General features: G+C 39.0%; 1 protein-coding gene across 1 annotated transcript in view; it reads left to right on the top strand.

The window, feature by feature from the left end:
• The window catches only part of RALGAPA2 (Ral GTPase activating protein catalytic subunit alpha 2), a 194,857-nt gene extending 172,763 nt beyond the window's left edge, over positions 1 to 22,094 (top strand). The window contains 2 exon segments of the mRNA XM_032219499.1: positions 9,889 to 9,928; positions 20,173 to 22,094. Of these exon segments, the coding sequence (XP_032075390.1) occupies positions 9,889 to 9,893 (5 nt within the window). The 3' untranslated portion in view covers positions 9,894 to 9,928; positions 20,173 to 22,094.
• Positions 22,095 to 27,973: the final 5,879 nt, after the last annotated feature.

Genomic DNA, 27,973 nt, shown 5'->3' with positions numbered 1-27,973 from the left:
TCACTAATGTGTTCTGGTTCATTCAAGAGTGTAGACTTCTTGCTGAGCTGAGAATACGTTGTGCAAAAGCTATTTGAGAATCAGTGCATTCTTATAAAAAAAGCACTCCTTCACAGTAGGAGCCATTGCTAGTAATGTTAAATGGAGATTAGGCTAGGAGAGTGCAAGATAAATACAATGTTTTGTCAGGCAATATCAGTGCTTAGATGTTTGATTTATTGCAGCCCTGTTTTTATTATGAGATAAATTTATTTAATTATTGTGTAGTGTTTAAAACATAATTGTTTTATTTTGAATTTATGATTTACTGCTGTTTTGCAAAGAATAGCAAGCCAACCAGGTGCCGTTCTAGAAGAACATTCCTTTATTCCGTATAGTCAGTGTCCATCTTCTGACACTGACATTTCCTAATTATATTGCAATGCTGTGTTGCATTGTTAAGTCAATGGATTATCCCTAGCACCAGTGAATGCCTGGATGCATCTGTTTTCTTTCTTATTCTAACTGATCAGCTATTTTTTATATATGAACTAAATACAACAGAGATTAAAGGTATTGAAATGAATCACTTTACAAATAAAACCAGACATGCATCACGGTTTAACATGACTAGCCGTACTTCCCGAGCTTTGTTAAGAGATATGGGATAGATGCACATACTGTATTGGTCGCCAATGGCAGCAGGCAGAAGGCTTTGGAGATAAGCAAGCTGGCAGAAGTATAGAGGAACTAGTGCTATTTACATAATCGCACCTCTGTTTCCTGGAGAGGCGTCAAGAGACGGGAATGGCCTCTATTGATCTTTGTTGAACTGGAATACTAAACAACACTAGGCAAGCTTATAAATAAAGCTTTGATTAATCTTTTCTCTATTAAAATGTGCAGCTGTGAATTGATTTGTATATATTTATATATTCTATCAAACACAGATTATTTGTCATTGTTTTATGAAAGAGTTTCATAATTTTATAGAACAGTTTATGGTTTGAGCATTGTGAACAACTGAACTGTTTATGTAACAATAGTAGTAGAATGATTACAAAGAATACATTTAAAAATCCATTCATGAAAGTTAAATTTTATGAAACAGTGTCCCTAGATTATGGAGAACTGAGATTCAGCCTGCATCTAGCTGAAATGTAGATACATACATGTGATTTATACATAATTCTAGTTGGACATTCTGGAATTCATGCATGTAATGAACGGGGAGAAAACATTCCCAGCAATTTAGATATGAAAGTTAATTAGTCAGTTTAAATGGAGGGCAGTAAATCTCATAAAATTCAATTTAATGAGCCAATCAAATCTCTCTCCCTTTCAACCAGCATTGTTAAATACAGTGAGATAATATCCACCATGCCTAATGGTAAGACTGCAGGTACAGGTGATGTAATTGGGAAAAAGTTAAAATATGGATGTGATTTATTTATGGCCTGTCATTGGTCCTCAGCCTTTTGGCTAAGATCAAGTGTACTTATGGTGTGTCCATGCTGTATTCCCTTGTACTAGAAAAAATGCAAAAACTACAGAGAAATCTATTAAGTGTAGCTGGGAAAGTGTCTGATAGAATTTTGGTTGAAAGAATACAAGCACTAGAATGGACAAAATTTGGAAAGATCAGTGCAGTTTTATGCTGGGCAGAGGATGTCAGACTAGGTTTTTGCTCTTCAACAGGTTACTGAAATTTCATGAACGCGAGAATGAAATTATTTTACAATTGTTGAGTTAAAAAAAGATATAATAAACTTGGATTGAATTGAATAATAGAATGCCTTGATTAATATGGAGTTGAAGATTGGCTGACAAAAGTAATAAAGAATAAATGGATGTACATGATTCAAATTAAATGAAATATGTTGTTTCAACAGTGATATTTATATGATACTTAGATTCTTAATGTTCAATTATGTGTCTTAAAATAATGTATACAGATAAGAGAAAGTAGATTTTCTACCAATATTATAGTTGTGAATATTAATATTACACATATTATGATTATTTGACTTTTTCAAAATTAAGTAGAACATTTGAAATGAAATTTAGAAATTAAGGAAAAAACATATATCGAGATATTTATTTTCCAATAATGATGTATGTCCTAGTCTAAAAAACTTTATATTAATCTACATTGTGTTATTACTGGGGGGGGGGGTATGTGTATGAATGAATATGGATATATGTGTTTTATACATGTTGATAAGGAAAGAAAAAGGGACTAAAACAAAATTCTTTCGTTTCGTTTCGTTTATTGGTTTTGTATGCCGCCCACTCCCGAAGGACTCCGGGCGGCTCACAATAAAACAGGGGAGGGGATAAATAAGACAATACGAACAATATTAAAATACACAACAATCACAATTGAAGCGGGGCTGGATACTTTAACAGCCCTCAGCCTGCCAGAACAGCCAGGACTTAGTACCTTTACGGAACGCCGGGAGGGTAGTAAGGGTCCGGATCTCCACGGGGAGCTCGTTCCAGAGGGCCGGAGCAGCAACAGAGAAGGCTCTCCTCCAGGGGGGTCACCAGCCGACATTGGCTGGCAGATGGAACCCAGAGAAGGCCGAGCCTGTGTGATCGAATCGGTCTTTGGGAGGTAATTGGCAGGAGGTGGTCTCTCAGGTACCCAGGTCTGATGCCATGCAGGGCTTTATAAGTAATAACTAGCACCTTGAAGCGAGTCCAGAGACCAATGGGCAGCCAGTGCAGCTCACGGAGGATAGGTGTAACGTGGGTGTACCTAGGTGCACCCACAATCGCTCGCGCGGCTGCATTCTGGACTAGCTGAAGTCTTCGAACACTTTTCAAGGGCAGCCCCATGTAGAGCGCATTACAGTAATCAAATAAGTTTAGCAAATTTTAAATACTAAAATATTACATTTAAAAAATGCAATAGAGAGAATTTAAAAAAGAGAAAAGCAGGAGGAATAAGTTGCAAGTTTAGAGTGGTCCCAAACGAAAAACTTGTACATGCAGGAAGAGTGCAACCTCATCAAATCAGGGGTTATCTCAGTGTTTGAGTCCTGTCTCCTTACCAACAGCATCTCTAGCCATATATTACTAAAACCTTCATGTCTGTAATCTTTAATAGGGTGAAATGGTGCATTATAATGTGAAACCTTTTTTAACCAAGATACCTCAAATAGGCTAATTTGCAGTATGCAACCAAAATCTGGGATCCATTAGTCCCATGAAAAAAATGAAATTTGACAAATTTTATAAAACATATTATGACATACAAATGTCATAACATATTTCCTAGGGGAAAATCCTGATATTTCAGTGGGCTATACAGTTCAATATGGGCTAATTTCAAGAGGTCTGTGACAACTTGGCCCTGGCACCTCTCCCAGCCAACTTGCCACTAGGAGAACTCATTGCAAGTCTGAGCCTTCTGCCTGGTTTTCAAAGCTGACCCAGCTTGAGAGGCAAAATTTCCCACTCCTTCTTTGAAGGTTCCCTCGACTCGCTTTCCAGAGTCCCCCTGCAAAGGCAGGCTAAGGAAGAGTCATGATTCCGTGTGCTTGCACACACGCACCATTCTCAGGTGAGGACTTTTATCTGCATCCAAGCTGGCAAGCTGGCACTCTTGCCCAGACTAGGGGAGAAGGACTCTCCTTTGGTGTGCTGCCCTGACAGCTCCCAGGCAGGAAGAGAATGAAGCAGGGATGGTGACAGGGCAACTCCCTCCAAACAGCAAAAGGCAAATATGTGGGACTCATTGTCCCCCACATACACGTAGACACTCACCATTCCAAGTTTGGGGACTTTTATCAGCATCTAAGCTGCCAAGCTGCCAATTGTGCCCAGGCTTGGGAAAAAGAAACTCTTCTTCAGCATGCTGAGCTGGACCTTGATGGCTCCCAGGCGAGGAGAGGGGCAAGCAGAGACGGTAATAGGGTTACTGACTCCCGACAGCCATCGCTGCAAAGACTGAACAATAACTTTCCCGTGGCCCACCTGCACTCTTCCAAAGGCTTCCTCACCTCACTTACCAGTGCACGGGCTCATGCGCACACCGGGAAAGGTGGACTAAGTGGGAGTCATTGTTCCAGGTATAGTGGTCCTATCACTGTCCTTGTTTGCCCTTTTCCCTGCCTGGGAGCCGTCAGGATCCAGTTCGGGTGCGGATAAAAGGCCCCAAGCTCGGAGTGGTGTGTGTATGTGTGCATGGGACAATAACTCCCACTTAGCCTGCTATTTGCTGATGGCTGCTGGAAAGTGAGCCTTTAGAGGATAGCTGGAACTTTTGCTTCCCTTAAACCAGGCTGGCTTTGGAAACCAGAGTGGAAGGGCCAGGATTGCAGCAAGTTGTTCCCCACAGTGTGTTGGCCTGGCTGAGGTCCCGTGGCGAGATGGCCATGGCTAGATGATGGAGGTGAGGTGGTGGCGAGGTGGCATCAGCAAATTATACCATTCCGACTTTCAAGGCAGATACATCTCTGAATATGTCCTTGAATTTTTAAGGCCTGTTTTTTTTTATTTTTAAAGTGGATTAGAAGCAATGCCATTATTGAAGGCATTGAGGAATCTGGAAAGGAAATATCTCTGACTGAACAGGTCATGAGTTGTCTAATCTTACTTGAATTTATTTTCAGCTTGTTCTCCCTTACCCAGACCATTATTAAATCTAAGCAACATTCAAGGATAGTGATTGTTTTCTCAGAATTAGATTTAAGAAACAATAGAGCTGCATTAGTATATTGATGGCATTCTGTATCAAAGCCCTAAATGACCTGCGTTATTGGATTCATGTAGATGTTAAAAAGCAAAGAAGACAAGACAGAAACCTGAGATGTCAGAGACATCCTCCACCACCATCTCCTGAAAGGATGCCCTCCCCCAAAGCCCTGTGCCCACAAGACAAGCCAGGATGCTGTGGTTAATGGTGTTGAAAGCTACCAAGAGATTCATGAGATATAGCAAAATATCACCCATCTAATTTTCATTATACATCTCCCACAAAGGGATTAGAACAGTTGGTATCATATTTAGACAAAATTCGGCCTCACCCTGATCCTAGTCCTTATTAACATTTATTACAATATAGTTCCACGCCATGTTGGGACAAAAAGGGTAATTAAATATCAGCTTTATTGTGTTGCCTCCTAACATTTTATCCAGTCCTACTTCTGTAGCATACTGTTTTCTGTGATACTAAAGTCTGTATACTAAATGTAATTTCTTGTTGCCACTTTGATAGAGATGTTGGAAACTATATCATTTCAGTCCTCTAATTGGGCTTAATCATAATCACGATCTAGTTTCTAGTTTGACAAATTTGTGTCGTCACGTTGTCATCACGTGACGTATCTTGACTTTTTTCCCCCTTCGCTAAACCGGGGGTGGGCAAGACTGGCATGTGACGCATTCTGCCCCGGGGGCTGCGAATTTGACACCCCTGTTCTAGATATTCACAGATGTTTTTTTATTACCTTTTCCAGTATCTTCCCAAGTATTGATATTAGGCTCATTGGTAATTTCCTGGGACTGTTCCCACCCCCACCCCCCACACACAAATTTTTTGAAGATGGGAGCCACATCAACTCTTTTCCAATCCTGTTAGTTATCTAGTGCGCCAAAATTTTTGAAAGATGTGGTACAATGGTTCTGAAATATCTGCTAGCTCCTTCAGAACTCTGGCATGTAATACATCAAGTCCTGGTGATTTATATTCATCAAGATCAGACAGGTGTTTTCTTTCCATTTTCTTGCTTATTTTAATTTTTATTTCTAGTCCGTCTTTTACGTAATTGTTTTTGGTAGGCTGGGCCAATAGTCACCAACCGGTGGTCCATGGACCACTGGTGATCCACGAGAAAATTTCGGTGGTCCACAGAAAAATTGTTTGCCTTTTCTATATTGCACTAAATCAGGGGTCCTCAAACTATGCCCCTGAGCCAAATATGTGCAATGAATCTTCGTGTTGCTGCAAAGAGTCTTCCCCTTCTGGGTCTTTTTGTGCTGTGGGGAGCAGCACAAAAAGACCCAGACTTGGGGTCTGCTTCAGCCTCCTGCTGTGGGGCTTTGGGCGAAGGCTGAAGGGAAGTGCCGCTGGTGGCGAAGAGGGCCTTGTTCCAGTGGGAACAGCATCATGGCCTGGAACTGGCTGACCATCTCAACCCACTGAGCCTCCAAGTGCCGGTACCTGGCCTTGTACTCCAGCAGGTCTTCCCTCTGCTTGGAAAGCCTATGCTCGTAATCCTCAGTGAGGTGCTTCTGCTGAGCCTCCTTCTCAGTCAGATCCAATTTGAATTGAGCCAGCTGTTTTTCCAACTGCTTATCACGGTGGCTGCTTAGCTCCAGCAACTGCTTCCTGTTGGGGCCCTAAGGAGCCCGGGTGGGCAGGTGAGGAGTGGTGAGTAGAGGCTGGCAAGGTGCCCCCTCAACATGAGTGCATCGAGTTGGCCACGCCCACCCAGCCGGTCATTAGGCAAATCATATTAGTGGCCTGCAGGATTTAAAATTATGAATTTAGTGGTCTCTGAAGTCCGAAAAGTGGGTGACCCCTGGGCTGGGCTATTGTTTCTTTTTGTGTGAAGTCTGATGCAAGGAATGAGTTAAGCAGCTCTTAAGGAACTTACAGCTTGTGCCCAAAGTTATGACTGTTCCAGCACCCCCAATATATGATCGAACTTCAGATACGGGGCAGTCCAAACACACTTACAAAGGCACTTCAGCTCCCCCCCCCCCAGTTACCTAGCTTCCTCCCCATCTATGCCCTTTTGACCCCCTGTTGCCCTGTGCTTCACCAAAAACTGACCTTTGGTGTCTTTATCCAATTGCTGTCAAGGCATGCCCGGATTGGCTGCGGGGACTGTTCAAAAACAAAAAATGCAAAAGCAGCAAAGGCAAAAGGCATGCTTGTAGCTCAGGGGCTGCTTTTGGCTCTCTTTTTTTCCCCCACAGCTGATTTTTCCCCCCACCGCAATCAACCAGATGTTTACAATAGGGTCTCACCAAATAGGCTGCTTGGTAGTACAAGATAACTGACTAATGTAACTTTTGTAAAGGAATTATATGTAACTCATAGAATATCTGTGCAGAACATGTTAGCTGAGGACCAGGCCTGTTAGTTGCAACTGATTAGTGTCCAGGTTTACAACATACAGTATATATATTTACTTATAAAGCCCTACATGGCATCGGACCTGGGTACCTGAGAGACCGCCTCCTGCCAATTACCTCCCATAGACCGATTAGATCGCACAGACTAGGCCTCCTCCGGATTCCATCTGCCAGCCAATGCCGGCTGGCGACTCCCCAGGGGAGGGCCTTCTCTGTTGCAGCTCCAGCCCTCTGGAACGAGCTCCCCGTGGAGATCCGGACCCTTACTACTCTCCCGGCCTTCCGCAAAGCCACTAAGATCTGGCTGCTCCGGCAGGCTGTGGGGGCTGTTGAAATAGCCAGCCCCACTGTAACTATGAATGTTGTGTATTTTAAACTGTTGTTTGTCTGTCTGTCTATTTATCCCCTTCCTCTGTTTATTGTAAGCCGCCCGGAGTCCTTCGGGAGTGGGCGGCATACAAGACCAATAAATAAATAAATAAATATTCTGTGTGTACACACTCACAAACACGCACCTTGAAAAATCTTAAATGTAAAATTTGAATCAGCTTTCAGTTCTACAGTTCTTTGATGGAATAAGCTTCTGAAGAGAGATCGTGGATCAGAGGCTTCTGGTATTAATTTTAGATGTTGCATGAAGATATCTATATGCAACAATAGCAACGGGCAGTTGCCTACCCTAGTTCCTGTCTTAAAGCTTGTATTCCAGATCCAATGTTTCCTAATTTTTATTAACGATTTGGTGCAGGGACTCATGATAAAGGAATTTCATCTGCAAAATCAAATAAGTAAATCTTTTATTGTGCTGTTGCTGAACTTCAGTTTGTAGTATTGGATAAAAAGAACTTTGGGAGCCATTATTTCCTACTGTGTAGATGAGAACCTGGTTATTAACTATCCTCCACCAGTGGAGGGTTTGCAAAGAGACCAGGACAAAATTGGCAAAAAAAGGGGGGGATTTTAGATATTTATATATTTTGGAGTTATTTTTCATGTCTCAAGCTCTTGGAGTCCTCAAAAATACTTAGTGCAGGCTACAATGATAAAATGGTCCAAAGAAAATGTTTACATTATGCTTTAACCTGTTACAGCCTTGCATCTTCTGTACTGTTATGGATGGGATTTGATAGTGCCAAATGGTTCTTCAGTCAATATATTAGGATTATTAAATTACAAAAGGATATCAACCAGTTCCCTTTATACTTCATTCCTTTGAGAGTTAAAGATGTCTCACTCCTGCCTTGATATCTTTATAACGTTGTATTTATAACATCATGAGCAAAAGAGTAATCATTTTGACACACTGTAATGTTTTGCCATCTGTGTCTTGAAGGGTAGATTTGCTAATAACCCAAAAGATTGAAAATGATGAGCTAGAGAAATAGAAAGTATGGGAAATGTGATTGTGTGCCACATTATGTATTTTATTAATCTTCTAAACTCTATATATAACTTTCCATATCGTAAGATTATCAGAGGGCCAAGCTACGTCCTTTGAATGATTTGCTAGTTCATCAAAATTCAGAATTCTAAAAGTTATTATATGTCATGGAACATGTTCAAAAATCAAGTGGTAAAGAAACACTTCATTCTGAATTAGATTGTTTAGTATAAAACCTAGTTTATACAGGTAATCCCCGGGCTACAAGCATTCCCTTAGTGAACGTTCGAAGTTACGCGATAAGCGCTCCCTTGGGTTTACGAACAAATCCTGAAATTAGTAATACTGCAGCACCATGGCAGTTGTTCACCCTTTTGAATAACCGCGGAGGCTCTGCAACATTTGCCCTGCCTATTCACCCCCCTGCTAGGTCTTCACAGGGACTCCTCCTGGGCCTCGTTTTTCATCACCGACATCATCCTCAAGTGCTTCAGCAGTGAGAAAGGCCCAGAAGGGCATGCGTGCCCTTCCAGGCCTCCTTTCTTGCCGCCAAACTGCTTGAGGAAGGTTTTGGTGATGAAAAAGGAGAGAGCAGGCAAAGAAAGAAGCTGGAGAGGAGACAGAACCTCATCAGGTAAGTTACCTGGCATGGCAAAATAGGGGGGAGCAATTGTGGGGACCCCAGAGATGGAGAATGAGGTATCTGTGGGTCGGGGAGTCCTTGGGTGGTCTGAAGCAGGTGGCCTGTTCCATCACTAGCCCCCCCCCATGGCCTTTCCCACCCCAAGACACCCCGTGCATTTGATTACAGAATGTGTGAGCAAAAGGAAGTGATCACGTTCACGGTATGAGATTTACCCCCACGAATCCTCGAGTTACTAATGGAATGGGCAGACTCCATTATATTCGTAACTTGAGGACCACCTGTAAAACCTTTAAAAATTGAGGGGATGGGAAAATATAACAAGTACAACAATATTCTATCGTATTTGTCAAAAATACAAACTTCCACCATTCTGTAAAAACAAAACAGTAAGGAGGGATTTGTTTGTTTAATTGGGCAATATCCATTTATTCTAAATATTTATTTACAAGTTCACAACTGTATAAAGAGAAACATTACTCTGAGTTTTGGAGGAAGATTGTAATAAAGCTGAATATACCAATATTCTACTCTATTTGCATGATAACTCCAGGTACAATTTTCAAACTTTTAATAAACTGTGTTAGACAATGTATTCAAGTAAGCAAAAACAGCACTGTAGAATTATTACTATCTACATCTTATTTCATAATGTTGCTGATGCTCATTAGGTTTATTTCCAACTTGTGTCCTCCTCTCCTCTAATAACTCTGTAATAATATGTGTATAAGACTGTCATCAGAGCAGCAGGTGCACTATTCCCATATTTACATACATTTGTGTTCTTTCCCTTTAGATTAAAATATGTAATGATCTCGTTACGGTAATTGAGAAAGGTAAGAGTTTGCTCACATGGCGTCATTCTCAATTTACTAACTAGATTCCTTCTGTTGCTTGCATGAAGCTGAAATAGCTGTCATTTAATTTTGATTGGTCTCTTGCTTTTCCACTGGGTTTGTTCTAAGATCAAAAGGTTCTTGTTTATGTCTGGTTCGCTAAGGAGTACTAAGAAGAATATTATTCGTAGCCCTCTGGCCCTGAATGTCTAAGCTTTATTAGAAAAACCCTCTCCCTTCCTTCTTTTCTTTCTCTCTCTCTCTCTCTCTTTCTTTCTCTTTCTTTTTCTTGCGCCTGTTTGCTTCAGGCAGAATTTGACACCAACACCTGCCATGGTGGAAAATGTCTTTGTTGCTTTCCACTTTTGTTTGAATTGCTGCAGGGGAGCCAATGAGAGTTAAAACCATTTACTTTTTTTTGTTGCCTAAGCACCATGGAATAGGATCTTGAGATGGTGCCGATAAGGAGTGGCACGTGCTGTGCTGGCCCTTTGAGTTAGCTCAGCTTAATAAGGGGCTCTTTTTCTGGGAAGGGCAGATTGCTGAGCTCGGGCCTATGAATGGAACAGCTGGGGGAAGAAAAGGGAAACAAAAGAGGGAAAACATAGGCTGCCCTGAACCTGGCAATTGGGGGTACAGTTTTGGAGCCGGAGAGCAAGCTGGCCACACGCCAGGTGTGACCTTTGCAGTCTGCTTGGTTCTGCTTGTTTGGGCAATTTCCAGTGCAATCCTGAAAAGGAAGGAGGAAGCTGCTGGGCAGCAGAGCATTGCTGGAGAGATGCACTCAATGGGTTGCTGGGACATTGATTTAACTCTTGCAAAACCAGCCTGCGGATAAAGAGAACGGAGTTTTCAAAGAACCTAAATGGCCAACTCTTCAGGTTGGTCAATGAGTCAGCATTATATCCCTGCCTCAACTGAAAACTAGCCTTCTGTATCAGAGTTACATACTCGTTTAGCAAATTTCTATGATGAACAATCCCCAAGGAAAGGAAGCCATTTATGTTTCAGGGAATAGCATATCTATAAATGGTTCATCGATTTAACTTTGCTTGCCTTCCTTGGAAGTGATTCCATTTAAATCAGACAATTTCCTAATATTTTATTTGGAGACTGTGTCTTGTATTATTCAAAGATGAATGATGTTGAGATATACTTTCCAACCAAATACATTTTTAATGGTTTACATAGTTTGCACCAGGCAAAAATGCATTCTATCTGCCTCTTACTATAATAATCTCTCACTGTAACATTTGAATTATTTTATGGGAATAGTATTTGCACTATTCTTTTCTATATAGTGACAAAGGAATATGAATAAGATTCCATTCCAAATGATGAGGAAAAAAACTGAGCAGCTGAAAATTGTGCCATGTGACTTATAGGTGAAATATTTATATAACAGGGCTACATTACTTGCATTTATTTCTAAATTCTGCAACTTTTTCATACACGTTAATCAAATGGGAAAATGTATTTGCGTTTTCCAAAACAGAATGAAGTAATATTTCAAAATGTGTGGAAAGTGAAAACAGTACAAGAGTGCATTATGAAAGGAAAGCACAATGTGTAAGAGTGTTCATTAGGAAAAATATAGTGATATGTAAATGTGTATGAGAACCTTTACATATGAATTTTGAAAAAGGATAGTTGAATTAAACAGGAGACTGTGGCGCTAAGTTTGAAAAAAATAAGAAAGTAGGCAAAATCAAATTCAACAGATTAGGCCACCCTTCCCTATTAACATGACACAAGAAAATGCTGACTGATTAAATGTCTGCTTTTGAAATACAGGCAGTCCTTAACTTGCAATGGACCTACCTGGGTCTACTTATGACTGAGGTTCTAAGTCAGGGTTTCTCAACCTTGACAACTTGAAGATGTCCGGACTTCAACTCCCAGAATTCCCCAGCCAGCATTCGCTGGCTGGGGAATTTTGGGAGTTGAAGTCCGGACATCTTCAAGTTGCCAAGGTTGAGAAACACCGTTCTAAGTTCCAATAGTCCCCCGCTCCCTGTAATCATGTGACCAAACATAGCATTCAGCAACTGAGCTGCGTTCACAGCCATTTGCAGGGTCCCACTGTCACACGATCTGCTTTTTATGATGGTTTGGCCAAAAGCCAGCATTTATTCCTGGTTTTCAGCAAAAATTGCCCCCGGTGCAAAGCATTGGTTCACTTAACGACCACTGCAGTCACTTAACAACTGCTCCAAAAAAGACCGTGAAATCATGTGACTGGCCTGTTTTATGACTGAATGGAATGTCTCATTTGTGGCCATCTTTCCTTATTTGTTCTGCAATATTTTCCATATTTGTTGAACTTTTCTTGCCAGATTTTTGAATGAGCTTTGCTTGAGTTTCCTTACTTGGAGGGAGAAAAGTATTGTTTTAACTCTCTACCACTCATCTTGCATTTACTAGATTGAATTGAAATTATTCTTCTAATTCTATGAAATATCTAAATGTTCAAACACAAAAAAGTATTCCATGTTAAATTGCTTAAATTAACACATCTGCAACAAAGAAGTTTCAGGATAAAAAAATGCAAAAGAACTAGCAACCGACTACTAGCCTTGAATTGTGCTTCAATATCATTTACACATTCACAGATTTGTATTTGCACATCTACAGAGAACTTGGTCCCAAAATAATTTTTGGTGGAAATAGCCCAATTTCTTCACCAGCAAACATGTCACAACATAAATTCCCATTTGATTTGCTTTCATAGTAACTGAAATAAAGGTAGTTTAACTGTAGAACATCTGATAAGAAAGTAGAGTAGGTTGGAGATGAATCCTCAGAAGAGCAAATTAAATAGTCTGTTTTAGTATTTCTTCACAATCTCTGTTCCTCACACATTTATAAAGAGCAGTAATAGCAAAAACACTTCCCTGCTTATCTGAAATAATTGAAATATTTAGGCTGTAACCAGATGGCCCAAATGCCATAAATAATGTCAAACCTACAGGAGAACCAATGTGATATATCGATTAAGAAGAAACTGGATACCTGCAACATTGGCCATCATGGTGATCAATAATAGGCTTGTTCAAAAGCAATAATCACTTTCATTAAAAAAAAATTATATCCAAGCAAAGCACCATGCATAGAAAAGCATGACAGATATACTTGTCGTACATAATGCACTGCATCTGCGTTATATGGAGCTAATCCAATGGTGCAGAACTGCCAGGACTATGGTTCTTGGGAAATTTTAACATCCATGCTGAAGATGAAGGTGAACCCAAATTTAATGAAATCCATGACAATCAGGAGGCTGTCTCAAGTTATTATTAAATCAACAAACAGGGCAACAAAGTGCCTTGGCTTAGAATTTGCTTTGAGTGGATGCCATGAATTATCAATTATATTTTTTCAGACATTCAGAGGTGTATATTGAGTGGCACCTTCTCTCCTTCCTAATAGTGGAGGAGTAGCTTACTATTAGACAGCTAGTATGGATTCAGAAATGATGCATTGGCTCACAGGTTAAAGATGCTGAGCTTGTCAGATGAAAAGCTGACAGCCCGGGTTTGAGACCCGAGTGCTGAGACCCAAGTGCTGCGTGTAAGTTCCCATTACTTGCCCCAGCTCCTGCCAACCTAGGAATTCAAAAGCATGCAAATGTGAGTAGATAAATAGGTATCACTTTAGTGGGAAGATAACAGGGTTCCATGCACCTTTGGCATATAGTCATGCTGGCCATTTGGCACAGAAGTGTCTTCAGACAATGCTGGTTCTCTCAACTAAGAAATGGAGATAAGCACCACCCCACGAGTTGAACAAGGGAAACTTTTATCTTTATCTATGGATTCACAGTAATTTGTCAAACAACAACAAACAAAGCGGCAGCAATATATAATCAATAATTTAAATACCAAGATAAAATTTAATACCATAAGAGACATAAGAATCAATAATCCCAATAATTGGTTGATTATGTGCTCTCAAATTCATATTGATTCTTAGCAAGTACATTATCATAATTATTTAACAAATTAACGCAGATTCTTAGTCAAGGTACAAATGGTCAGGCTCAAATTATCCTACTTCAGACACATTATAAAAAGACTTAGATCCCTAGAAAAGGCTTTGATCCTGAGAAAAATGTAAAGAAAAAGAAGAGGATGGCCAGGTGCACACTAGCTGGATTCAGCTATATTGGCAATAAGTGCCACTGTTGGGAGATAGTGTTGGGAGCAAAATTGCTCCTCTCTTAGTATGTCAGTTGATTGTTGGCCTTATTTAGATAGATTTTTTCCATGATTGTGTTACATGATGAAGCCTTTTGACGTGAGGATGTGATAGGTAAAAGTGGGAGAGAGTTGGTGTTTTGGGAGAGCAGACTCCTGTAATAGAGGAATCTCCTATTCAATCAGTTTATCCCGGGTGCTTGATGTTTTGCTCACTTCCAAAGGGAATTTGGGATTATTTCTGTTTTTGATGACAAATCAACGGAGGCCATAGTTGCTGTCCAGAATGCAGAGGTGATGTTGGGCTCAGGTCATATCACAATTGTGCAGACCCCCAATACATGTGGATCCTCGTGAGCCCCAAGGTTTCAGAGGCACTCCGGAAGATAAAGCATGCGTACTGTACCCCTGGAAAAGAATAAAGAACAAATTCAATTGAGCATAGCTAAAATTCTTTATTAACATTTTTTTGTGGTTGATAAGAATGGCAAGATATAATTATATATATATACTTGCAGATAAGTCTATAGAATTTTAGATGATGAGTTCAGCTTATCTACATATGGGCTTATCTCCAAGTATATACGATAATACTCCGTATATACTCAGATATAATCCATCTGCAGATAAGCTGAAATTCACATTTTTAACCAAAATGCCAACAGTGTGAGGGTTGGCTTATCTGAAAATGGGCTGATGTGTGGATTGTCATGGATTGTGTGAACCGATTATGTAGATTGTCACATCCCCAGAGAACTGGATGGGCAGCTCTGTTTAAATGATTCAGCCCGTTCTGCTTAAAGTGGTATCAGAGGAACATGTAAGGCCACTTTGAAAACTATTCCACTCTGATGATAAATTTCCTTTGGTCATTCCATCAAGATGAAGCATTATGTACAATGCAAACTTTTTCACTTAAGAATGCATTTTCCTGTGTATAATTTTAAAAAACCAGAGGAACCAGCAGTGTTAGATACAAATTTGTCCATCTTTTTCTTCTGTTTATGGGAGTCACACAACTAACTGTATTCTCAAAAGAATGTGTATATTGCGTTTGGCATATACAGACACACACATGACGTTGCAGGAAATGGATAACGTTGTTTAAAAGTTCTTTACTAGGAGAGAGCTGATGAAATGGCATTTGCATTTACAAAAGTCTCATGGGGCAGATGAAAGACACAGTAGCAACAACTGTACTTGATTGCAACATGCATTTCTCTGTTCCTGGGAGCATTGATGATAATTATGCTAAGGAACTAACTAGAGATCTTGCATCCTCATTGTCTTATGTACATGCACATATATGCTTTAAATAAATTTGATTGCCTTTGAATTAAGTAACTTTTTCTCTTCAGTTAGAAGAGATGCAATTTTTAGCTGAAATTCTACATACAAATCTCAGCCATTTTAAATAGCCTAGAATGTATTTCTAAATAAATAGACATTGTAAATTATTATGTCTGTACAAGAGAAATATTAATTTAAACAGAAACTGCTTTATCTCTTTCAGAAAATTAGTATTATATAAAAATGAACTGTTTATATATAGAGGAATATACATCTTAAATAGAACATAAGGAACAATTGTTATTCCATAATGTTCACATTTATCCTCCATCCTAAGATTATGAACTTACATCAGCACAAATTGTTTATGTGACTGTAAGTTTATTTGACTTTAGGTAAATGTTCATGTAAACAGAAAAAACAGATTTCTTGGATCAACAATATAGTGAAAATAGAAACTAAAAGCTCTAGATGGGAAGCATAACTATTAGAAGTATCATAGCTATTTTATGTTTCCCTGGAGGTTCCCTTCCGAAGTATTTGTTTAAAAAATCCAACTCAGAAGCTGTTATCAATTTACTACTGCTCACCTGGATCCAAACATTTTTACAGCTGGCAGACACAGAGACACACATCACAGGTAAACTGTTAATTTTGCTGGTGATGCTGTCTCTGTTATGAGTGTGGGCATGTTACTCTTCTAGGAATTGCATCATGTAGTAGCAGCTAGTTTCCTTTTTTTCTTCTTAACGTTTTCATGTTTGTCTGGAATAGCTGCCAATATAATTTCCCAAACTATCTGAGGACTATTGCCAGTTGTATTTTGATACAAAAATATAAAATGGATGGCATTCATTTCTTTGTCTTACCCCAAAACCCCTTTGCTGTGTTTGTCACTCCAGATTTTGAACTTTCATGTCAGTATCTGAAGCCAAGGAATCTTGCTTTATTAAAAGATTTCTAAATTACCTTTATCATATATTAGCCTTACAAATACATATATTAGCCTTGATGTTGAATAAATAAATGTTACATATTTTATTATTAAAATATTAATTATATCTGCTTATTTTCCAACACCACTCCGAGATCATAGCATAAAATTCACTCATGCTTTTAAAGTAGGAAAATTGATGACATTTTTAAATAAGTAAATCTTTGGAGAGCACACTTTGCCCCCAAGAATCAGAGGAAGGTGGCCCAGCCATAGCACAGATGCAATATAGAACACTGAAGTCGAAGTCACCAACAAGACCTCCATCACACCAGATGTAAACTTTACTAAAATCTGCACTTCCCTGCAAGGAAGTCAATCACAAAGATTCTAGCCCTGAATTAATGCAAAGTGCTTGTCAACATCTGATAATTAGTCATGTTGGTGAACATATTAGCAAGAACATTTATGCCCTCCATCAGATTCAATCGTTTTAAAATAACAATACACATTCAGTTGTGATGATCATCAAGTGATATGTAGTTGTATGTAATGTACCTAGAAACAGCCTAGAATATACCTTTTATTTGTATGGATTTTCTAAAAAGATCTAGGGAGGTATACAATTCTGTCTGCCATCTGAAATGAGATAGTCCTAAGGCAATTGTGTATACATTTCTGAATATGGATTTCATCAGAATACCTAAGAAAAATGAAGAATTTTATAATAAACCCTTCAAATACATACACATATTATACATATTACCCTCTTGTAACTGAGAATTCGTACATCTTTCAGTGATCAACTTTAAATGAATTCATTCAGATACTCAGAATCACAAGCCACATGAATTTTTCTAATCCACTATTTAGTCCAAAGCAAGCAAGAAGGAATAGAAAGAAAGAAATTATAGCCAAAGCAAGCAAGATAGAATGCATAATGACTAAGCAATTGTGTTGTTTGTAAGTCTGTACAGTAAGTTATTTGTTAGAGAATTGACCAGTGTAGTCAACCTACATAAAAACATTTAAAATCTAAAATGCTCCAAGACTGATATGACAAAATTAAATTCACAAAAGTGGCCTTGTTGTATCTCATGTCAGGCTCTATGTGCTATTGCACGGAATTTTGTGACGTTATATGTAATAAGATTTTTATCAGAATTTACAAAATTGCTGTGATCAACCTTGAAAACTCAAAAGGGTGAGTGTAATGAGGTCTCTGTAAAAGGTACCCTAAAGTACCATTTTCTCAACATAATTTTATTATGGATTATATTCAACAGACAATACAAATATAAAAGCAATACAAAAATAATTCATAAAAGAAGAAAAATTAGAAAGCGCAGAACCCACTTTCAAAAACTTACATTTTATACCCAACAGATATATATTCAACATTAATAATTTATCAGTGCCTCTCAAAACACAGTCAAATACCTCTTCATTCCATACCTCCCCCTAATTTCTATAAAAATATCTAAATCTTCTGTTCTCCTTAGAAATCAGCAAATATCCAATAAAAATAAACAAAAATGCCTAATAATGGAGGTATATAATCTTCCTTTTCATTTAATCTAACTTCCCTTCCTCCCTCTCTCAACACTTAAACATGCAGAAAAGAATTAAAAACTACTAAACATTACCAAAATAATAACTCTTTTATTTAGATATCAAAAACTAATCCATTATACCATTAAACATTTTCAAAAGACAAATTATCCAATTCAAATAACCATTAAGCATAATCAAAAATAAGAACTCATTGTTTAATCATATTCCTTCTTCCAATTACTCTTTGATCACATAAATAAAATCCTAACCCTTGTTTTCTTTTAATATCTTTTCCTTTTTTCTCAAAATTCTTATTAGCTTTCAAGCCCATTTTTAATTTCAAGAAATTGACTCCAGTAATTCTATTATATTTCAGTTTAAAAGGATAGTTGTTAATGTATTATTCAGTTTTTAAATGATCGCCCAATTACATTTGTAAATCCAATATCTCTTATCTTTGTCTTATAAGTTATCACTTTAAATCCACCCTAGATCCATTTTAGTTATGTCCAGAGTGATTTGTTCATCTTCAGTGGTAACTTTTGGTTCCTGTAAAAAAATTCTAGTATTATATTATTCACATTATAAGACACATTCTCCCCCCCCCATGGGTGGAAATGTCTGTGCATCTTAAAGAGCAAATATTGTGGTTGGGTGAGGGGGTGGGGTGGGATGGAAGCGCTGTTCGCCATCGTCTTTCACTGCTAGCGCTGGAGCCTTTGCTGCTGAGCAGCGGTTGGATCGGCCTTCTGGAATACCGCTGATCAACTGTTTTAGGCGGCAGGGATTGCTGCCGCCACTAATCACCACCACCAAATGTGGCTGTGGTGAACAATGGCAGTGAATGACGACGGTGATCACCGTCATCTAGAGCAGCTGATCGGCAGTGTTCTGGGAGGCCGATCCAACTGCCAACAGCTGATCAGCAGCAAGGGCTCCAGTGTTCCCCAGCGGTAGGAGCAGCTCAGCTCAGTTGACCACTGGTGGCATAATGGAGCGGAGCCCTGACGAGCCACATGCTGGGGCTCTGATAACGCGCTGAAGCTGACCAGGCTGTTTGCTGTTTGCTGCAAGGACATGAGCCAGATGAATAACAAAAGGATGCTGGGAGGCAGAGGCAAACTTTTTTTCTTGTTTTTCTTGTTTGTCTTTAAGTTAGTTTCACAAACCTTAGCAATGTATGAAGCTTCCCAGGAACAACTCTTGATAGAACCTATATATTAGAAGAAATTTAAAGATCTTGCAAAGCTGTTGTTCTTTCTTTTAAAACTGATGGGATGAAGAATCCCATCCAGCAACTGGTAGACTCGTGGTTCTGAAGGTTTTTCGAACTTAAAGATAAAATTCCAAATTTTTAAAGATAAAAAGATGAAGTTTTGTCAAACCTTGAATCCTGAAAGGCTACATTTAAACAGAGTATGATGGGACTGCCACTTCCAGTGGCTGCAAAATGAATGTTTCTGCCGTCCGCTCACAAAAATGCTGTCTAAAATACATATGGACAACTTCAGATCTGTCTTTCTTCCAGAGAGAATTTTGGCAATCTTTATATCACGTTTAGCTGCCAATTTTAGCTATATTGTCTCTGCAAAAAAAATGCAAGCTCCTAGCCTCACAGAAAGTCATATGAATAAAATAGCATTTTCTATTATTCCTAATCCATGAGGATAATTTCATTTATCATAAAAGATGTTTTGAAATCTGACCTTTAGGGCTGCCAGCAGAAGCACAAACCTTATTTTTTGTGAAGACATTGTAGAAGAGAGAGAGAAAAATATCTGGCCTTTTTGTCCATGGAGGTGTACAATTGTTTTTAAGGTCCTCAGTTTGCAGCCTTGGTGACAGTTTGAAAGTCTGCAAAGTGATGTGCCAGCTGGGCAACAGGTTTAGATATCATTTGTCTTATATCACTTCCCTGACAGCCCTTTCCATCTGCTTGTAGAGCAGTGTTTCTCAACCTTGGCAACTTGAAGATGTCTGGACTTTAAGTCCCAGAATTCCCCAGCCAGCATTCGCTGGCTGGGGAATTCTGGGACTTGAAGTCCAGACATCTTCAAGTTGCCAAGGTTGAGAAACACTGTTGTAGAGGGAGAAACTGGGCATAAGAGGTGGTATAGGAAAGCAAGCTGATCAGCTTTAAATCTTGTGTGGCTTCTATTTCAGCCCCTGGAACTTCCATGCATGGTAGAATCTTTTTAACCAATAAATGTATAGTGTCCTATGTTGTAGGTTCTTTAGTAAATGTTTTAATATATTCTTCGTTTTTGCAGACATTACTACATGTTTGACTGATGATTTTACTGCACCTTGATGGACCGAATAAACAAAGCAGATTTCACCAATACCAGCAAGTGTCAAAAAAAATAATTCTTGGAGGTTATACTTATTCACCAGTACTCTCAGTAAATCTTCAAGCTATAAACATTTTGGAAATTTGAAATAATAGAAGAAATCTACATGTTGATCTGCTCTCTTTCCAGGTGGTAATTTTGAAGACTGCATAAATGAAGGTGTTTTTTTTTTCCCTGTTTCTGCTATGAAATCATTATTCCTTAAATTTCAAAGTTAATTTTTTTTGATATTTTCCTACATTAGTTCTTGGAACTCAGTTAATAACTTGCTGCTATGAAAGATTGAAGTCCATCTTTCTATGCTAAAATACTTGCTTTATCTAATTTTTGTTTGCCGATTATATGTCACCTAAAGAATTCAGAACAGTCACTGAAAGCCCTTCCTCTCGAAAATTTCTTAAATGTAACGTTAATAATATCATTGTAAAGGTAAATCAGCTGATCAGCTCCAGCATCTTTAACCGCTGAGCCATCGTGCCCCTGGAATCTCAGCGTGATTTAAAATTTACTAGAAGAAAGTACTTTTTATTTCATTGATGGAGAGCCACAGTTAACCAAAATGAAGGACTTTTGCCTAGTAATTTCCTTTTTATATTAAATAAAAAATGCTGTAAACTACAAACTATATACGTAGTATATAGATGATAAGTGATTATGCCTTTAAAATATCTTTTCCAATATAACATCATTTTATATTACTTATTTCCAAACTTTATTGTTGTGCATATAACCGAGAATTCCTACTTAACAATCAATAGCGCTTTTAAATATTTATATAGTTAAATAAATACAACAGTAGTAAAACCTACATTTAAATTGCCTGGTAAAATACTATTTCATATGCAAGATATATAGTGTGAACCTTTGGCATTTAAATCTTACAGTGAGTAGTTCAGCGGCTCGTGCCAATTCAACGTTCCTATTTCTGATTGTTCTGTTTGACAAAACTACCAAGTACCGTAAATCCTTTAATTCATTGTTATTATGAATACTGGCTACTTTATCAACACAGAACAGCTACTTAACTGATCACCTGGGGAAATATGGATCAATATAATGACTCATTTCATACTGCACGCTACTTATGGTTTGCTCAATCCATCTGCCTGGATTCATGCAATATACAGTGAATCATAAACTCATGATACCGCCTGAGGTTTACACAAGACACATTTCCTGGTATGAAACCACTCAGAATTTACAAGCAGAATAATTTCTATATGAAGAGGAATCAATCTGATTCAGGTATACAGAGCCTTTTTTGTAAAGTGTTGTTTGGGATATCAGTGCAAACTACCAAAGTCCTTGCACAATAGACACTGTTAGTAATCAGATACCTCTTACTTATGAACACGGGCTACCTTTTTTTTATTTTTCTGTGATGTTTGCTGAATATAGTTGCCGAAGTAGAAAAAGTCTCCAAACTAAATTTAAAGTCTGAGGACTTTATTGAAAACATCCATGCAGGAATTTTTTTTTTTATTACCTGATTAGAAGATAGCTGACCCTTCCCTTCTGCCGGGGTGGTTTTTGACTTCCCAGCAAAACTTCCAAACCCAGGACTTCTTGATTGTTTCCTATTCAAATAGCAATCAGTCCCAACCATGCATAGCTACAATGAAGACAACCAAGTTTTATTACTCAAATGCAAGAGAGTAGCAAACATTTGTTTGTGGAGTCTTGTGTTTTCTGAACTTGGTGGTACCACAAGCTTAGAGAGCAATTTGGAGAGCAGAATACCAAGGACCCCGCAATTCAACCTGAGCGACAAAATACCCTATCTGTAAAATCATTTCTTTTGGTCTCACTTATGAAAATCTTGTTTTCAAAACACTGCAGTTGCATGAAAAGGTTCCCTATGTCTCAGTGGTGGGTTTCAAAAATTGTTCAAACCTACTCTGTGGGTGTGGCCTCCTTTGTGGGAGTGGCTTGCCACCCATGTAACCGGATGGGAGTGGCTTGCCACCCATGTGACCGGATATGAAGATGCCGATGACACTTGTCAGAACCACCTTAAATTACCTCACACACAGCACTGGCATGCATAAGAATATGATGTAAACTTGTTTTTTAAAAGGCATCTTTGGTTTGCATTAAAACAACTTCAACACGCGCAATGTTCTGATTGCACCACAAACGCAGTAGTCATCCTTACCTTTCACAGAGGCACTGAGTTTTATAAATAGGAGCATGATAGTGTAGAATAATCATATCCAAGGACCAGTGGTGGGTTTCAAAAAATTTTGGAACCTCTTCTGTAGGTGTGGCCTGCTTTCCGGGTCCACTGGTGGAACCTCTTCTAACCGGTTCGGTAGATTTGACGAACCGGTTCTACCGAATAGGTGCGAACTGGTAGGAACCCACCTCTGCCTATGTCTGCAGTAATAGTTTTTAAGGTACTCTTTTTTCAGTCATTTTATCAGTTTTTGTTTGCTGCAGATTTCCTCTTGGCGTCTGCACAATATTGATATCATGGAATCTGATAGGATGGATACTTCTTTCTTGTTCTGTCCTCAAAATTGGTTCTCTCTGCTCCTTTCTTTAAATGCGTTTCAGAGGAGATTTAAGGAAAACACCATAAAGATAGAAGAGGGAACATGAGTCACCCAAATCCCCATTAATTTATATGGATCTACAATAAAGTCAAAATCCAGCATGTAGTTTTTTTAATCTATATGATAGGTAACAGGCAAAAAAGCTTTTAGATGAAGCAACAGTATTTGGGAACAATGTTGGTGGGAATGGACCGAGTGAAGAAAAAAAAACGATTGAAGGCATAGCTTTATTTTATTTTATTTCTGGTGCTATTTGCAATTAATGCAGCCCTTTTCCTGACATAGAATTGGATATAACAAACCTAATTCATAACTACTGTACTAAGTTGTAGTCATCATAGACTGAGGTTTGAATTGGGCCAATTATCATGAATTAATTAATGGTCAATGGTTGTCTATGGAGATTCTCAGTCATGCAGGTCATGGTTGTCCCAAAAATACTTTTTCAATTATGCATTGAATCTTTGAAATATATTAACATATTATGAAAGTTGGCTTGGCATGTAAAATAAGAGGTAGAATTGTGAATGTCTTGTATATATGTTAAACCAAACAGAATCAAACTGCAACAATCTACTAAAAGCAGTTTAAGGTTTAAGTGGTTAAGAATCTCACATCCTTCCAGCAAACTGTAGGCATTTAATGATATTTGGGACACTCTAAAACAGTGTTACTCAACCTTGGCAACTTGAAGATGTCCGGACTTCAAATCCCAGAATTCCCCAGCCAGCAGCTGGGGAATTCTGGGATTTGAAGTCCGGACATCTTCAAGTTGCCAAGGTTGAGAAACACTGCTCTAAAACTTCTCATATGCTCATTGTAGCTTACTGACTGTAACTACATAAGGGGATAAAAAGCAAACCATATGTTGGCTTCAGGGAATAAAGTTACTTAAAAGCAACTGAATATGTTTAATGATTAATAAAGTCTTTCATTACTAAACAAAATAGCCTAGAATTAATTTGTCTTGATAAAATGATTTATTTTTTGATATAATTAATAAATAAAATGTGATAAATTATAATTACAAGTAGATTAAGATTATTTTTTTCAAAAACACATAGTATTATTGGTTACATGTACTATTTATTTATCAAAATTCTACACTACCCATCTCACCTAAGTGACTAGGCAGTTTATAAATACTTAGTGGACCAGAATGACATCAGCAGGACTTTAACCTAAAGAGATTTGGGGAGGAGGGGGAGAAGCACAGCAACTGCATTATTTTATGATGAAAAATATTTATTTATTGGCACTTACTTCCAAGTTCCTTGCAAAATGACATCATGACGTATATGTCATCACATATTGACACCACTGCAGCATGTAAAGGAAAATGCCATTGATTGTAGACATATTTTCTCCAAACTACTATGTTTTCCCCAAGCCCGCTGGTAAAACCAGGTCTTCAGCACCTTCTGGAAGAGTGCTAGAGTGGGGGCCATTCTAATCTCTGGAGGGGATGATGTTCCAGAGGGAGAAGGCCACCACGGAGAAGACCCTTCTGGGTCCCACCAGGTGTATCTCCCTAGGAGATGGGTCCCGCAACATTCCCTGCCTCCTCGCTCTGATGGGTCAGATAGATGTGACCTGCAAGAGATAGTCCATCAGATAACCTGGTCCCAAGCCATGAAGGGCTTTAAAGGTGACAACCAGCACATTGAATTGCACCTGGAAGCAAATCAGCACCAGGGTCTCCACAAAACCATGTGGGCTGCTGCATTTTTCACCGACTGGAGTTTCCGGATGCTCTTCAAGGGCAGCCCCATATAGAGCATATTGCAATAGTCAAGATAGGAAGTGACTTGGGCATGAGTTACTGAGTAGGGACTGTTGATCCAGGAAAGGGTGTAACTGGCACACAACCCACAGCTGCACAAAAGCCCTCCTGGCCACGACCACTACCTGCTCTTTGAGCAGGAGTCGTGAGTCCAAGAAAACCCCTAAAACAGGGTGTGTCTGGGGTAGTGCCACCCCATCCAAGACCATAGGTGGCAATTCTCCCTGAGCCAACAAACCCCAAAGAGAGCCACTCAGATTGCCAGTGTTTAGTTTCAACCGTTGCTCTCCATCCATCCCCTAACAGCCTCTGGGCACTGCGAGAGAGAGGTTATGGCATCGTTTAACTTACCATAGGCTGAGACATACAGCTAAGTATCATCAGTATATTGGTGATACCTCTCCATGGGGATGGATGATCTCACCCAGCGGCTTCATATAAATGTTGAACAGGAGCGGAGAGAGTATTAAGCCCTACGGAACCCCGCAAAGCAGTGGGCGAGGGCTAGATATCTCTCCTCCTATCAACACTGAGAGCAGTTGCAGAGGAAGGAAGTGAACCAGACAGCACAAGATAGGAAACATCTTCATGGTTAATTCCCTCGGGTCAGAACTATGTATTTCAGCATTCTTATAGTTATATTTTTTACTATAGCAAATAATAGGGTAGATGAAAGATTCATATTTAATATTTGCAAAAGGATAGTTCACTAACTTACTAAAATAAAATTTCCCAACTCCTCATTCCAACTATCTTGCAAATTACCTGTCGCAAATAGTTGCAATACTCTTTACTCGTACATTTTATAAACCTTTTTAAAAAATCTTCCAAAACTCTTTCCAACGAGAATTCAGGGCACTGATAATGTCTCCTGCCCAAATAGCACAGACAAATATATATTTAATTAAACAATGGCCATTCAGAATTTTTAGATAATATAAATTCTTCTCACACCACTTCAAAGATTTCTAATAGTGATCGAAAATAAGATATTCTAGGCAGGGGTGTCAAACTTAAGGCTTGCGGGCCAGATCCTAACCCTACTGTGGCCCAGTCCAGGTCTAGGCCTGCTGGTCACATGGTACCAGCCGAAGTCTTTTACTCAGAAGCTGGTGAAAATGTTTTCCGTAGATTTCATGTTCTTACAGCTTTGCAATCATCTGAATAAAACACTTTGGCTTCTCTGCCAGTGGGGTAAGCCTGTTGTGGAGCTCTGGAGATCTTCAAAAAGTAAGTAATCCACAGGAAATGGGGTGGGGAGAAGTAAGTGGAATCTGGGATGCTAGCAAAGCATCAGTCTGTGGAGACCTGGCGGGGCGGAATGGAGAGAAAGCAATTGTGGGGACCCAGGGGGACCTGAGGTATCTCAGTGCATTGGGGGAGGCCTTGGATGGCCTGCTTGCAGCACCAGGCCCTGCATGTTCTTCCCTATTCTGAGATACCTCGTGTGCATTTAGTGACCTGCACATTCAATTAACAAATGCATTTGAGAAAGCAGGGAATGATCACATTCATTTAACATGATTCAATCAAACCAATCCTCAGGTTACAAATGTAATTGGCAGGCCCTGTTACATTCATAACTCGGGGATTGCTTGTATAATGAGAGCGAGGGAGGGTCTCAGCACTTGGACACCACAGGTGCCCCCTCAAGTGCCGTGCCACGCCCATGGCCATGCCCACCTTAGCCACACACCCTTGGGCAGGCCCCTCCCCCAGCCGCCCTCCCTGATGCTGCCCTCAATGAAGTTGAGTTTGACATCCCTAGAAGCTAAATACTATGAAGAAGGGCTAAAAGAACTAAGTATGTTTATCTTAACAAATAGAAAATTGAGGGGAAATATGATAACAGTTTAAAGGGCTGTCACAGGGCAGATGGCATCTATTTACTCTCCATACCACCTAAAGGTAGTACAAGAAGCAATGGGTGGAACCTCATCAAGGGGAAATACAATCTGGAAATAAGGAAGAATTTTCTGACATTAAGAACTGTTAAGCAATGGAACAGCTTTCCTCCTGGAGTTGAAAATGCTCCATTTACTGGAGGTTTTCAAGAAAAGATTGGGCAACCATTTATCCAATATGGTGTGAGGATTCTTGCCTTGAGCAGGGAGTTGAATCAGAAGACTTCCAAGGTCCCTTCTAGCTCTATGATTCTATGTTCAGATATATTCTACCTTCTCATTTCTCCTAGATTTATAGACATAAATCATATCTATTTTTCTTTTATTCATAAGTTGTCAGCCTTAATCAAACTGATGCCACATGCAGCATTCCCTGTTTTTAATTGAATTGAATTTATTTATAATAATATAGGAGCCTTCTCCAAAAGACTCTGGGCCTACGAAATCCACAAAGAACACTAAAACAGATAAAACAGTAAAAACCCACAAAGACAGGCAGCCCAGATTAAAGCAATTATGGACCACATAAAATAAATAAAAAATACGAGAAGCCCCACCAACAGATCATGCACATATTAACCTCTGGCCTGGAACAGAACCACATTCTTAAGGACTTTCCAGATTCCCCCCTCCCCCAAAGAGTAAGTGCCCTTTGTATTTCTGCTAATAGTAAAAAGAGTGCTAGGCAGTTGGGGTATGTTTTGGACAACATACTTTTAAGTACAACAAATTTATCGCAAGCATCCTATTTATGCAAGATAAGGACCTTTAATCTAGGAACCACCTTGTAAACTACTATAATTTTACCTGCATTGCATGAGACACTACATACAGCATTAAAGTTTATATACCTTTGGATCAGTCCATCTCTGACACTGATTAATAAATAAGGTAGTCAAAAGTTGTTCTCATTTTGAGGTTAATCCAGTGGGACATCTAATAAGATTTTAACTGAACGTTGCTCACCTATGAAGAATGCTGATACATTGGTAGAGGTCTGCCTGGAAGTATAGAAACAGCAATCATGAAGAATTCCAGTTGGAATTAGAAGCCACATAGATGTTACATGGGTCCCAGCAGCCTGTTAAAACTTTGAAGGGATATCCCTTTCAAAGAAATATAAGGTAAGGCAGTGGAAGGCCAGAACAATTGGTCATCTGCAAGAGTGAAAGACAGACAAAAATAGTGAAGCAAAAATTGCAATTAGGTAAACATTCAATAACCCATTAGCTTCAGGGCCACCAAGGACTAAGTAAAGTAGCTATTAATTCATGGAAAGAGCAAGATATAAAAGCAATGAGTGTAAATCATGCTGCATCCTTATACTGCTAAGGGGGAATCAACTGTTCTATTAATTCTTCTTTACGATTGAAATTGTTACATAGCCAAGGTGCAATCTGGATATTTCTGCAAGTTCTAGCCGAAGGGCCAAGTTCAGCTGTAGTAAGTCAAGAGATGTTTTATTGCTAAGCCTGACA

The sequence above is a fragment of the Thamnophis elegans genome, chromosome 6 (assembly GCF_009769535.1).
Source record: "Thamnophis elegans isolate rThaEle1 chromosome 6, rThaEle1.pri, whole genome shotgun sequence".
NCBI lineage: Eukaryota > Metazoa > Chordata > Lepidosauria > Squamata > Colubridae > Thamnophis > Thamnophis elegans.
Note: the sequence above shows the minus strand (reverse complement) of the source record. Positions and strands in the feature narration are given on the sequence as shown.